General features: G+C 33.1%; 1 protein-coding gene across 1 annotated transcript in view; it reads right to left on the bottom strand.

The window, feature by feature from the left end:
• LOC149420788 (uncharacterized) overlaps positions 1–14,498 on the bottom strand; it is a 540,529-nt gene that overhangs the window by 268,175 nt on the left and 257,856 nt on the right. Inside the window, exon 4 of the mRNA XM_089635118.1 lies at positions 11,547–12,568. Coding sequence (XP_089491244.1) covers positions 11,547–12,568 — 1,022 coding nt within the window. The remainder of the gene's footprint in view (positions 1–11,546; positions 12,569–14,498) is intronic.

Below are 14,498 nucleotides of genomic sequence, written 5' to 3'. Positions count from 1 at the left end.
TACATTTATATAACCATGTTGAACCTGTGCATTGAGCATACATACTTATATATTATTATTACAAAATTATCTAATCATATTATTCTACATTTCTATACAGGGTGTCCGGGGGGTATAGTGCGTTAACTTTGGGGGTTTATTATACATGATTTTAAAAGTAAAAATAAAAAGATTAATTACATTTTTTGAACTTCCATTGTTTATTTTCCCATACAAAAATATTTTTCCATAGAAAAATAATTATTTACCCATAAATGAATTCAGGTTCATTAAAAAATATTCAAGATTCCCGGCGCGCGCAAGTAAATTCGATATGATGTATTTGTGTTATTTCACCATTTATTCATTAAAAATAATATTCCAGAGTGTAAGATACTCTCGGTATTGCCCTGGTGTAAAAGCAACATTCAGAATTGGAACGTTGCTTGAAATGGCTTTGGCCACGTTTGATGACCAGATCTGAATAGCCAGATACTCCTTACCTTTCTCTCCCCCATCTCATTCTACTTGTTTATTCGTGCGGTATTCTCATAAAAAATAATTTGTATTATTATTTTATTTTGATGAAAACCAATTATTTGAAAGAGTTATTAACGACAGTAAATTAGTTTTTCGATATCTCTAAAAACTACGATGTTTTGAATGTATGCTACAATGTCATAATTCGAATGGCAGTGCTGCAGTACTGCCACGCATGTCCCGTGACGTCACACGCTTTTCGGCCAGCCGCAAAAATGAATATTTTAACGGCTTGTATCTTCGGTACGATTTGATATTATCAAAATATTTCAAATTTCTGTCTGCAGCATGCTCTAATTTAAAATGATATTTGTTAAAAACATTAAATTTTGTTGTAGGGAACGACTTCATTATTGTTTCTTGAGGTTGTCATCAAAAGGCAAAACGAATCATTATGAAATGCATTCATAAATAAAACATTACCTCTTTAGCATTCTTCCATATTGTTTTTTCTGAATATTTCGAGTCGTGATTCGTATAAAGAAAGTATTACCACTTCATACGATTAGGCATGCTTTTTTCAACAAAGGATTCATTGTGAGGCCAAAATTTCTATGCCTAACTTACCTATGAATTTAATTGAATAAAATAACTCGTACATTATGATCGGAGTGGGATGAAATCATAACAAAGAATTAAATAATATTATTATCTCCGGATAATCTGGTAACTTCCGTCATACTAAATGTACTTCTGCTTGAAAGGAGGAATTTATTCCGTTTGTCACATTAATACAAAAGACAAATACTGAATGATTTCAGAAAATTAACAGTTAAGTCGTTATTATTTGCAGAATAGAGCAAATTCAACTCAATGATTTCTATTTTATGTTTTGGAATAACTTAGTGAGTAAGACCTCAAATAATAATATTTAATTATTGAAGACAATGTTAGCAATTCCCAAACGAATATTTGAAACAGAGAAATCAGAGAAATATACGGTCCAATCTAGAACTCGAACCCAGGACCGTTGTCTTGCCGGGGCACCGCTCTACTAACTGAACTAATGGGAGAATGGGACCCTATCTCTTTCGGTCATATTTAACTGTATCATACTTCGAATAAGAGCTACCTCACCGCACATTTTTATTGGCTGCTTATTCGGTAGATCGGTAGTTCTTATTCGAAGTATGATACAGTTAAATATGACCGAAAGAGATAAGGTTCCATTAGCTCAGTTGGTAGAGCGAAGCCCCGGCAAAGCAAGGGTTCTGGGTTTGAGTCCTAGATGTGACCGTATCTTTTTCTGATTTTTCTGTGTCAAATTTTCTTTTAGGAATTGCTAATCTTGGTCTCAACAATTCAATAATTTCTAGTAAGAATTCCAAAATGTACTTTAGGACTACGTAATAACATAATAACTCTCAATGATAACTTGTATTGTTCCTGCATGGTACATGCTTCTCAGATTAATATGTTATGTATTATACACTAATTATTGTACTCCTGAATAACTTACCTTTAGCAATGTATACATTAAAAGCCTCCAAGACGTGAATAAGTAAATATCAATCCAATGTAAAAATTGCTAGACATACAAAGGTTATCTGAATTTCCTTCGTTTTACATTCCAAATAATATTTTTTAAAGGTTAAACTGTGTATGTACTACCAATGACATTTTTTTCATTGTCAAGTCTAACTATTTTAAACTTTAACTAGTTTAAACTTATTTTTCGATTAGTTTTTTAAACGAACAGATTTTTTTTTATTTCTCTCATATTTCTCATTTCTATAAAAGCACGTTTTGTATACTTGCAGATATCAGTTACAAAGAGTGAATACTGACTTATAATGTGTAAATGTTAGTCTGATTTCTTTTTTGTAATTGTAATGCCATTCCTTAACTTATTTGATGATAACCTTTATGTGTTCAATGTTTTTTTCTTCTAAATGATAGGTAGGTACTAAGTCCATACATTATTACCCAATGAATATCCAGAGGAAACGATTTATTTACCTGTTGATTGTAAACTGGTTATTGACGATATTATTTATAATAAAAATAACATAAAACCTTAAAAGTAGATAAACAAACAATTCAGGCTTAAACTATTGACGTAGTTTATCGGAAAGCTTGTGTGGTTAGCTTTGAACCAAAATTGAATATACAGTATCATTTAAAAGCCATAAAGATAATACTTTACTAATGCACACTATACCTCTACGGACGAAAGATAATTTTTGGATGGACGCTGCATGTTATCCACTCGAGTGATTTTGCCGAGTTTTCAAAATGTCTTGAGTGATCTCACGCCATAATATGCCATTTTTGACTCGCGGAAATCGCGAATTCTTATTTTTTTAAAGAATTCAAAAAATACAGGTGAATTCACTGGCTATATAGAACTATTCAAAGTTTGTCTCTTTTGTCTCCGTATTAAAATTCAGAGGTAGGTATAATATTTTTTAAACGAGGGCGAGAAATTTCCAACTTTAACGCCAATCACTCAACTCATATTGCAGTTACTGCCCCGAACATTCGAGTGGTTATATAAGGTTATCTTGTGATCGTTTTCACCAAGTGAACGATAATATGCACAACATGTACAAAATAACCGATCAGTACAAAAAGTCAAGTACTTATAGATGAAATATGAACGCCGTACATTTGCAAAAAAAAATAACCATTAATTTTATTTCTCGTCAAATGATTGGTAATCCGGTTAAAATCGGATGTTGAAAATAGGAATGTATTAACAGGTTTTCTGATAAACTTTAATAAATTACTATGTGAGAGCACATTGTTCAATTCAATTTAATAAATATTTCTCCGTGTAGATAATTTGTTTTTACGAGTTTTCCTTTTATAATGTATGCTAATTGTTACTAATTTTTCAAATCTTTCGCTAGGGTTAGTAAATAATTTTAGGGGGGGGGGAGTGGGAGGAGTAACAATAAGGAAGCATGGTTAGCAATGGTGTTCTACAGGGTGCTCTTATGTTGAACTATATTCAAACGTATATTTTTCAATATATGTATAAATTTATTTTATTTTGTTTTTTACCATTATTGGTAAATGGTAGTTGTTAATGACATGCCCGTAGAAAAATGAGTATTGGTACTTTATTATGAATCGAAACACAGATTCGAACACGTATTCTGGCATCGCGATAGTATATTCGTAATTTACTAAAAGCTTTTCAGGAAACCTTTTAATTCATTCGTCAAAGGCCTGAACTCCTGTTTTTAGCCGGATTACCAATAATTCGAAGAGATTAGCCATACTGATTTTTCTCCGTGTGGATGTGTCGAAACCGATAGCGAAATATATTTTTTTAAAGTAGCAAGTGGAAATTATGAAAATAAAACATTCTAATATAAATGAAACAAAAACAGTTTTCTGCTTATGTTGTTGGGTAGGTTATTATTTCATAATACCTATTATCTCATAATATTATGTATATTTACTACCAGCATCCTCCAAGATGTTCCTAGCGCCACATTACCTACATTACCGACTACATTTGAATCGTTTGATAAAGAAAGCAGTTACACAACGAGAGTCATTTTGGAATATTTATCGGATCCCTTTGTTAGATACCTTCTTGGGTGTCACCAAACACGTTTTATATCGGCGTTCATTCCTGGGCTCCTAGTACGGAGAACTTATTGTTAGAATGTTTAAAGCATTGATATAGAATACACAGATATTGTTTACTGCCAGCCTAATAATGCTTTTTAATTTTTGTACGGTATTAACAAACTTAATTTCTTGCTTTACTGACAAACTTATAACATTTTTTATATATATGAATGGGTTTTTCTAAGTGCAGTAATTAAATTATTGAATATTTGCACCTCATTGCATATTTGACCATAATATATTTATAATGCTTTGAACGAGAACCGTTTACACTAGAAAGGTTGGGTCGGTTGAAAAACATAGCAACATTTTTAATTTAAAACCGGGTATTTTTATTTTCCTATGCTGGACCCCAGGGGCTCAGATCAGTAGCAATATTGCAATGTTTCTACCAAAATTAAGCAGGTGTTACATATATTTTAAAAGAAATATTCAACATTCATCAAAATTCAGGCTCCATACAAGTAAAATTACATAGAATTACTGGAACAGATTCGAAAAAAGTTTCCAAGGTATTGTGGGTATTGTGGTCTAAATATGAGCATTGAGAATGCATGGCGACTACCTGCCCGAAGAAACATGACTATTGCTAATGTATTAAAAATCTCTTGAAATTTTTCTTAATCCGGTTAAAAACGGGTTTGCAGGTCCTGAACGAATGAAATGATAGGTTGCCTGATAAACTTTTGGTAAAATACGAATGTGTTCATAAAAATTCAAATATTTTCGCATTTCGTCATCATACAGTATCAAGGCTAAAGCAAGTGCACGAACAAGTGTTCCGATATAATAGGAAATTACTAAAAGTTTATCAGGAAACGGCCTGAAATACTGTTTTTATTCGGATTACCAACAATTAGAATAGATTTTTTAATGAATTAGTAAAACTCATTTTTGTTTGTGTGCGATTATGATCACATGGATTTTCTTTTTGCGACGCGCTACAAAAGTCTCCAATTAATATATAGTATTAATTAATTAATATACAATAATATACAGTAACAGCATTTAAAACAACAAACTATTTCATCAACAGCCTATAACTTCTGGAACGCTATTAATTTTTTGCTGTCCACAGAAAGAACGGACGTGCTGGCCCAGCATAGCATGACAAAAGGTATGGTGCCGCTAAATGATATATCTATGTCTTTTGACATTTTCAACATTGGCTTTGAAGACGTAGAGAGTCATATAAGGCAGGAACTGTAAATGCATTATTATTGTATCATTAACATAAATATATATACGTAAAACATGCGTGTGTTAGGATTGAATAATATCTAATACACAAAAATAACAAATAATGTTTTTGGCTTTCTTCCACTTTTACTACCTACCTACAAATAATGCTAGAAGATCCATTGAAGAAGTATATTGCTTCTATAACTAAAGACGCTTAGTGTGATATTTTTCAATTAAGACAAAATAATTTGTTCCATCTCGACACTAGTTATTTTCATTGATATAATTATTCTGCCAGTCGTCATATCGTTTGGGTGAAAATTGTATGATAGGTATTTTTTAAATGTGTAGGTAGTGGAGTGTTTTCAAGGGAGACATTGGCCAAAATTATTTATACATTAGCTTGGTTGCTACTTGCAGAGGAAGGGGTTCTCTAGTGTGCTTTATTTACGTAAATGCTTAAACCATGCATAATGTCAATTCAACCAAATTTATTTGTAAACTCCGACCGAACTTTCGGCGAATGGATTATAAAAACAAAAATATATATTAAATATCACGTTGTCTAACAAAAGGCTTAAAAATTAAGTATGTATTATTAGTAGTTCTATGAACTGTATATATGTTAATCAAAAAGAAAATTTACTCTTAAATCGTAATATTTATAAGTACATTTTTCTAAAGAGACGTCACCAACTCAATTACAATTTTTTTCAAAAAATTGGCAGATAGGTGTAATTATGATAATATTGAAAAAATACCAATAATATAGTCCAAATAAGCTTGAAGATTTCACATTTGAAAAAATAATCTTTACTAAACCACGAATAAAAAAACGAAGATGTACGAATAAAACAGGACTTAGCTTCGTTCAGTCAACAATTATTTCAGTTAGATAAAATCAGTTAATCCACGTTCTTTTTTACATTCCTTAAATTAGTTTTTGTCCAACATTTATATTCCAGATAGGTGTCGAGACTTCTGAGGCTCTTGATATTGTCCAACTTACAATAGAAGTGAAACATGTAGAAAAATAATGAAAATATAATACAGGATAGTGAGAAGATTTTTGTATACTTCGGTTATTTCAATATATAAGTATTTAATCGATCTCTAAAGAAATCTGAGTGATTTTATAAAAAAAATCCACATTAAATACATATTATTTCAGTTTTTGTCTGTCTGTAAATCCAGTTCAATGAACTCTACAATATTTAATTTTCAAAATTAAAACTGTTTGTTTGAACAAACTCAGGCGTAGTATTTAATACAATATTTTAAAAGCAAATTATTTTAATTATTTTTTTTTTCAATTTTGGAATTATGTATGAACCCATGATTTGTATTCGCTAGTATTATATTTCGTCAATGTAATATACGTAACACTTTCAGTAAGGACTGATAATGTTCTTTGAACAAAAGTCATAGTAAATTTCGGCCGAAATCTAAAAATCCTGTTTCGGTCGGACTCTACTCACAGGTCTCACGCGGCGCTAGAATTTGAATACGGAGGTATCTACTCAAGTTATACTTGACGACCGAATAAAATATGAAATTAATTAGTGAAATTAACTTAATGGAGTTCTTACATGTAAACATTTTATCTAAGTATGCCTGATGGAAAGAATGCCATACCTGTCTTAAAAGCGCCGAAATTCCGTGTTATTGATGCCGATTCAATGAAGAATTTGAAATTAAATGCTTATTTCAATATGGGGTCTTGTCAGTTTGAAGTGATTTTTAACAACATTTAGATATGCAAAAAGCGACATAAAATAAAATCATTGGGCGTAATGATTGTTTTCGATGATTATGTCGCATTATTTAAATTCATTTTCAATTCCCGTAAACCATCATCAATTAAGTTTTGCTTTCGTAAATTTGGTGATTTCTGAAGCAGATTTCTGAATAATTTAATTTTAAAAAATCTTTTTATAATCAGAATAGAAAAGACAGAATACGCATTATCGAAATCAAACAAAAGCTGTCAAGAGATTCCTATATCAGACTGGTAGATATCGTAGATTCTCAGTATCGCTCTAGCGAAAGACTACCATTCGAAACATTGCTTGGAATGGCTTTGCCGTTTTGTAGCTACCTACTTACATAATTTTCGTCAGTACGTTAGTTACGGACACCTTCTTTCTAACGAATACAAAACCAACTCTGGGGTTCTTCAGGGTTCGAACCTAGGACTCCTCCTCTTTCTTTTATTGATTTAACCTTTGCAAGACCATTAACCGCTCAAATTATCTCCTCTTAGCTAATGATTAACTTATTTACTTACTACTTACTTTTCAAACTAAAAGTCGCATCGATTCCATTCTTCTGCAGAATGATCTCTCTTGTCAAATGGTTGGAGCGTTCAGTTCAGATGACCAGACCAGCTAAGTATTTTCCCACCTTCCTCTTTCCCATCTCCTTCTCCTCCCCAATATCTTTAGTCTCAGAATATACATAGTGTGAATTTTTCCGGCAATTTTTGGGCAGTTAAAACTATTGTGCAGTACCTATTCCCTTTTTTTAACTCACTTAGATTATATCATATAAAACGGGCTCAAGCAAAACTATAAAATACCCACAATTAAATATTTAAACAGTTAGATACTTAAATCTTAAAAGTTTAAGAATTACAAACAAAGAGTTATAACATTACAAACTTGTCGTTCTTATACGAAGTTTTAAGCAATATAAGTGAACCATTTGAAACGTTCAAAAACTTTTTCCAATTTTTCAACCCACTCTCTCGTATTCGTCTCAATTCATCAATGAAATTGATGTATTCTCCGACTCACATATAAGATTAAAACAAATCATAAATCGCAAGGTTAGGTTAGGTAACCTCTACCATAGGTCATCCCAAGTGGTTCGCTATGCTTAGTAGCAGGGGTGCCCGCGTTCATGAGGTGAGGTTTGTTCGGGGATTAGCGCTAGACGCGTCTGCCCACCAACTGGGTGGCAGGCCGGATCGGAAGAGACTGGTTGAGGAAGACCATTTGATCTCTCCTGCAGTACTCTCTTGAAACATCGCCATGCACCGCATTGTCAGGAATGGATTTATACGTTCGTCACTCTTGGACAAACTGACAACCAGATTCTTACCCACCCCTCATACGTTTTTCCTTCCCAGATCTTCCACACCTTCCTTTCCTAAAAAGACCTTCCATACATCATCCCCAAAGATGACAGGAGCCCTTAGGGGAATCATTCTTCTCAGGGCCCCTTGTATTGGGTTAAGTAAAAAAAAAAACACTTCATAATAAGGAAAAGGAGGAAAATTACCGTCTACATCCGATTTCGAGAAACTAAGTAAGCAATAAATAAATTATCGTTATAGTTTTTTCATAATAATACTTGTTATATTTATTTGAGTTCAAATATATTTAGGAGTAAAATTTCAAAAGCTTATTTTTGGGTAGATAATCTCTTAAATGTTCGCTCCCGGTTTGTACAAATCCCAAATTTAAACAAACATTAAATAACTTTAAAGGTCAATCAAATAATCTTTTGATCTATTTTTCAACCAATTCATATCACACTTTTATAGCTCAAAACAGTGCATATTTTAAATAAAATATCAACCACTTATTGTTTCGGAATTGACGACATCATTAAGACAAGACCAAAATAAAGTCGGAATCTTAACGACGTAGGTGAAGAAGCCGTGCACACAAATATTCAACTCGCGGCCCTGGTGTATTGGACAGAACTACGGTTGAATTTGCCCTGGCAAATATCTAAAATAAAATCAGAATCTTAACGACATATGTGATGAAGTCGTGTAAAAATAATAATCGGCGTGCGGCCCGGCGTAATGGACGAACCTACGGTCGAATTTTCCATAGCAAGCCTTAAAATTTTATCTTTCAGTTGGGTTTATTTTAATCATTTCTGATGAACGCATTACTCAAATGTCAGATGTTTTTAGAGGAATCTTTCGGGAAGATACTAATTCATCGTCGATTATAAAACTTTTTATAAAATCTTTCAAACCGTTTAAATATTTGAATGGTAATATACTGTTTTTTATTAATCATAAATATAAATAACTTACATCCGTAAGCAAACCTAAGTTATTAGAGTCTTGTCTCCAATAATATTTTTAATGTGTGCTTAAGCAAAAGAGAAATGTCAATATTTATTAGCAAATCCGCAAAGCTAAGAATCGACAAATAAATATTTGTATTCGGGAAAAAAAATTGTTTGTTTATGAAATAAATCAATTTAATATACTCTTCTCTACGAATTAAATTAGGTAAATATTTAAATACTATTTCACGGCACACAAGAAGTTTCTGAGTATTTATGTAATACATGCCTATATTATCTACTTGTGTGTGTAGAATAGTACGCTAGTATAACATTGTGACTTTTTGTAATTACCAACATTCTTTTCGAAGAATTGTGCCTAATGTAAATTTTGAAAAATCGTTTAACGCGATTTGTATTTACGTATTTTGAGCTAAAACACTGTTATTTCATCACATAGCAAATTCTGTAAAACCTTTCTATGCTCAACATTGATTCTTGTTTCATGAAACAATGTTTGATTATGCAAGTGTACACAAGACTTTTTAGAGCCTATGTGTTGATATATTGCTGTTTACAATTTACATCACTCAAATACTATTCCTAAACTACGTTAGTAATTACTATTTACAAATATAAGTTTTCGTAAGTTGACAAATTACTTTTTGTACCAATAATTACTATGCGTTTACGTCAGAGATGTGGATTAAGAATATAGAACAAGCATTACGGTGCACAATTGCAAGTGGAAAAATTAAAATCTCCATAGCTCATGATTGTGATGAAGTGGCGTGCAGAAAATAGTAATTAGATATATACCTACTGATATGATAGCATTACAACCCAGCATTGCATTGAAATTGGATTAATAAAATCTTTATTGGATGTTCGTAGGTCATGATTGGGGTGACTGTGAGTGAAAATGGTTTCGTTCATATAAACATTTCTGACAGAAAAGTTTGCACATTTCTCGCCATAGCAAAGTTTTTACTGCTTTAAATATACAGATTTCTTCACTACAGTTAAATCATTATGTAATAAGGTTTAGATTAAATTAATTGGGTGTGTAATAACTACTTGGAACGGTTATAATTAGAACCAAACCACCAAAGTTTATTTAACAACTGACAGGAATTTATATCAATCAAAGCTTTTGTGTTTCACGTAAGAAAAGTTACAACAGGTGTTTTGACTTATTAAATAACTGGTAATCAACATTCTTCATACATTATTACCTATTTACCTTGTACTGTTCTGTAGGTTCATACCATCGCATTGTAGTACCGTATATCTGATCGAATAGACAGAGAAATTATTTTTTACCTGTCTTTTTCACGAGTGTTTTCGTCAACGATTTCAGACCCCGAATGGCTGTTTTAAAGTTAACAATTAATAAATAAACTTAAACACAATGTTTTTAAAGTAATTTGGTTCGCGTACTAAAGAGGCCTACAAAGTTTGCCATTGGTAAGGTAATGGTCCCTTTGGGGAAAATAAACGGATCTCATATTTATGATAATTTTAATATTGAGACGAAGTAACGTATCTAAATATTGAACACAAAAATAGAGTTAAGAGTTCAGATTTAGGAACTAAATTGCAAAAAACTTGATATGGGTGAAATGTATATAGGTAGGAAGTGGGAATGTTCCTGTTTTTTTTTTATAGTCAGATGTATTGAAGCGCAATAAATGAATATATTTTTATATTTTATAAACATTTAATTTCAGAGATTTTTTATTGTATTAAAACAGAGAATTCAATAGGTATTATACCTGTCTTTGGGAGTACTTATCTTGTTTGAAATGTGCATTTTACAATTTTATAAAATTCAATAAATTAATAGTATAAATGAAAAAAGTAATAATTTTTTTTTTATTAAAATAAAACAAATAATAAAGAAGTTATGTTATGAAAAAAAAGACAATTTGTTATGTTGTAGGCTTGTGTATATTTTGTTTTATGCATATGTAGGTATGTTTTATTCTTAGTTGTGAAATTTGTGTAAAATCACATTTTTTATCTGTTATTCAAAACTTAATTTTGTATTTTTGTTTCCCTCATTTTTTGTATCAAGTGTATGATTTTTTAATGCTTTTATTACATGGTATTTATGGTGACTTTGTCCAAAGCTTTTGTCTTCTATTACTTTTGTTGTTAGGTATGTGTTGATATTTTTTTGCCACCCAATAGTATTAGACAAAAATAAGAGTATGTCTTAACGGACTTACCTTGCGAAAAATGCAGCCGCAGCAGAAGCTTGCGCGGCATTCCCCGGATGGCCGTTGACTCTGTAAGAGAACTGTGACTCCGAGTAGACCCCGGCCTGAGGAACCTGGTGGTTCTGCACCACCAGCGGACTGGTCTCCTTGAGCAAAGCCTTCCGGAAGACAGCCTGCGCGCTCACTACACTCGGGCCACTGCTCGCCTCACTGCTTCTATAACTCAACTCACTGCGCTTGACGCTGACACTGGGCACGTTGCAGAACTTGGGGATGGGGCTGGACTCGCGCCCTTTGGGCTGGGGTCGGATGTGATGGTACTTGGGCGAGTAGCACTCCAGGGCGGCCTGTCCCTGGTTCCCATTATGTCCGGGGCCCTTCACAGCGAACTCGCTAGAGTTCTGCATGTGACAGTTCACCCTCGCGTTATTCTGACTGTTTTTATATCTCTCACTGTCATCTTTTTGCTGATTCTGATTAATTTTGTAATTTATTTGCTGATTTTGATATTCGTCAAATTTGTTTTGATTGAATCTATGCTTTTCGATTTCGGGTTGTGGTCGCGGGTTCGGGAAACTGTTTACTGAAACTTTGTACTTTTCGGTTTCTTCCGATTTGATAGACCTGTTGTTTACGTGATCGATCCAAGGATCAGGGCCGCGTGGGCCGCGGGGCGCGGGGCGGTGCGACATAGAGGAGCGTCCGTCCACTACGGCGGTTCGCGCGCTACTGGCGGGACAGGCAGTACCGAGAGCCGCCTGTACCCTGGCCGGCGCGAGTGCGTCTTCCCTCTGCGAAGAGTGTGCGGAGTGCGCCATGTGTGAGTACAATTTGTTCGAGGCATGCGAAGCCTTGCCACCCCTAGTAGCAGTAGCAATAGCAGTAGCCTCAGATTGAGGCAAGTGAGGTTTACAACCGAATGACATCTTGGGTAGTTTGGACTGCATCAAGCTCAGTTTCTTTTTCTTCGCTGTAGATGCCACGAAGTTGAAGTAGCCATCGCGGTCCATGCGGGGTGTCACCATTTTCAACTGCAAATTAAGGGTAAAAATAAATAAAATTAATGTACAATTTATTACTTTTAAAAATACAACTTAAATTTTTTGTCTTTATAGTTTCTATAGCAATATTGCAGAACACCACCGCATAAATAATGTTTCTAGTTGGAATCAGACAAGGCAACTTAATCAAAATTAATATTTTTTCAATATTGGAATCAATTTTATTTTACGATGAATCTAGTAAATTTAACGATATCCACCATAAAATAAAATAATTCTTAAGTCACGTTATCGTAGAGTATTCGAATTTAACTTCATCGTAAAGGGAAGCTGTTAAATAGTACCTAAGTAAGATCGATCTAAATCTTTACTGCCTATTACAGGATCAAGTCGACAGCTTCATGTGAACAGTGCCAACTCGTTATTGCGTTCACATCCACGGTAAATTTATTGTATTGTTACTGTATTGTTTAAAAAGATTTAATTAATTATCAAAAAAATACCTTTGCTTTTTGAAGTGAAACTTCTTTACGCGCGTCATGCAATTTCGAGGACCGGAGTAAAACCGACTCATGACCGAAACGAAAATGCGGGTACCCCCACCACCGATTAAAGTTCATTTGATCTAGTCAAAGTTTTGAAGTAACATATAAATGCTTCTTAGCTCATCCCGACAACTGGCGTTGGTGGTGTAATGGTCAGCATAGTTGCCTTCAAAGCAGTTGATCCGAGTTCGATTCTCGGCCATCGCACATTATTTTTTTGTTTTTAACGCCTTTTTCATTCAATATCTTATTTTTTAGTAGGTCAGAACATTTTTTAAAAGAAAATAATATTGCAAAATAATAAAAACACTTATCTCACTGTGATAAAACATTACTCCGCTAGAGCGCGCTTTGCGTTATTGTGTTGGATTAAAATTATTATCTAATCCGTATATTATGATAATTGTATTACATTTATTTAATTAATTTATTTATTTTGATAATATGTAATAATTTACAGAAAAAAAAATTAAAACTATCTCCCTCTGATAAAATATCCGTTCGCTAGAGCGCACTACGCGATCTTGTGTGGGATTCTATTTCTGTACATTGTACATTATTTTTAAAAATATATTATATTTTGGGTGTGATGTAGGTAACATTATAAAACATAACAAGCTCTCATATTTTCAGAACCTACATAATATAATCAATTTATGCGGCTTTGCTTACAGTTGGTGCTCAGCGTGGTTGGCTTTCAATCAGTTAAGCGAGGTTCGATTCTCGGCTGTGGCATTTTTGAAGTGAAACCTTGTTGAGGTGGGGGAGCCGCTCACGAACGTTCTCTCTCTTCTCTTCTTTCCTCTCTCTCAGACACCAGCGAACTGCGCCACGCCAAGCATCAGCTGAAACTAGAAGTTTCACTTCTGTCTTGCGTAGGCTTGACACACCCACTTTTTTGTGTGAAAACACATTTTGTTCAAAACTGGGCATTATTTATGTTTTTTTGCGAAACTCACTTTTTAGAACACCTCAAGATTAACACAACGACGCACGCTTAAGTCATGTTAACATGTTCGTTGCGGAGTTATGGCTAATTCTTTGATCGCCCAGAGTGAATTTCCAGGCTCTAATCTAAGTTTTTTTTCAATTAAAAGACATTTTTTGGCAACAAAGCCGTCGCATAATAAAGTAACATAAGCTAGTAAATCAAACATAACCCTGTTTGAAGACTTTTTTTTCAATAATCTAACGTAAACTTTTTATTTATTTTTATTACTTATTTTAGTATTTATTTTGGCTTTCACCCATTAAGGGTAATCTTAGCCATACACAATTTACATTTTTTCTTATAAACAAATACAGCAGATGAGAGTATATAAATATACAGATGATTATACAACATAAACAAAACATTACGTAACATAAATAAACCTAACATACATATAACATAATAAACTTATCATAAACGGTAC

The sequence above is a fragment of the Hesperophylax consimilis genome, chromosome 9 (assembly GCF_061612785.1).
Source record: "Hesperophylax consimilis isolate HC1 chromosome 9, BYU_Hcon_1.0, whole genome shotgun sequence".
NCBI classification, from domain to species: domain Eukaryota; kingdom Metazoa; phylum Arthropoda; class Insecta; order Trichoptera; family Limnephilidae; genus Hesperophylax; species Hesperophylax consimilis.
The sequence above is the reverse complement of the archived record's forward strand: the minus strand, read 5'-3'. Positions and strand labels throughout refer to the sequence as shown.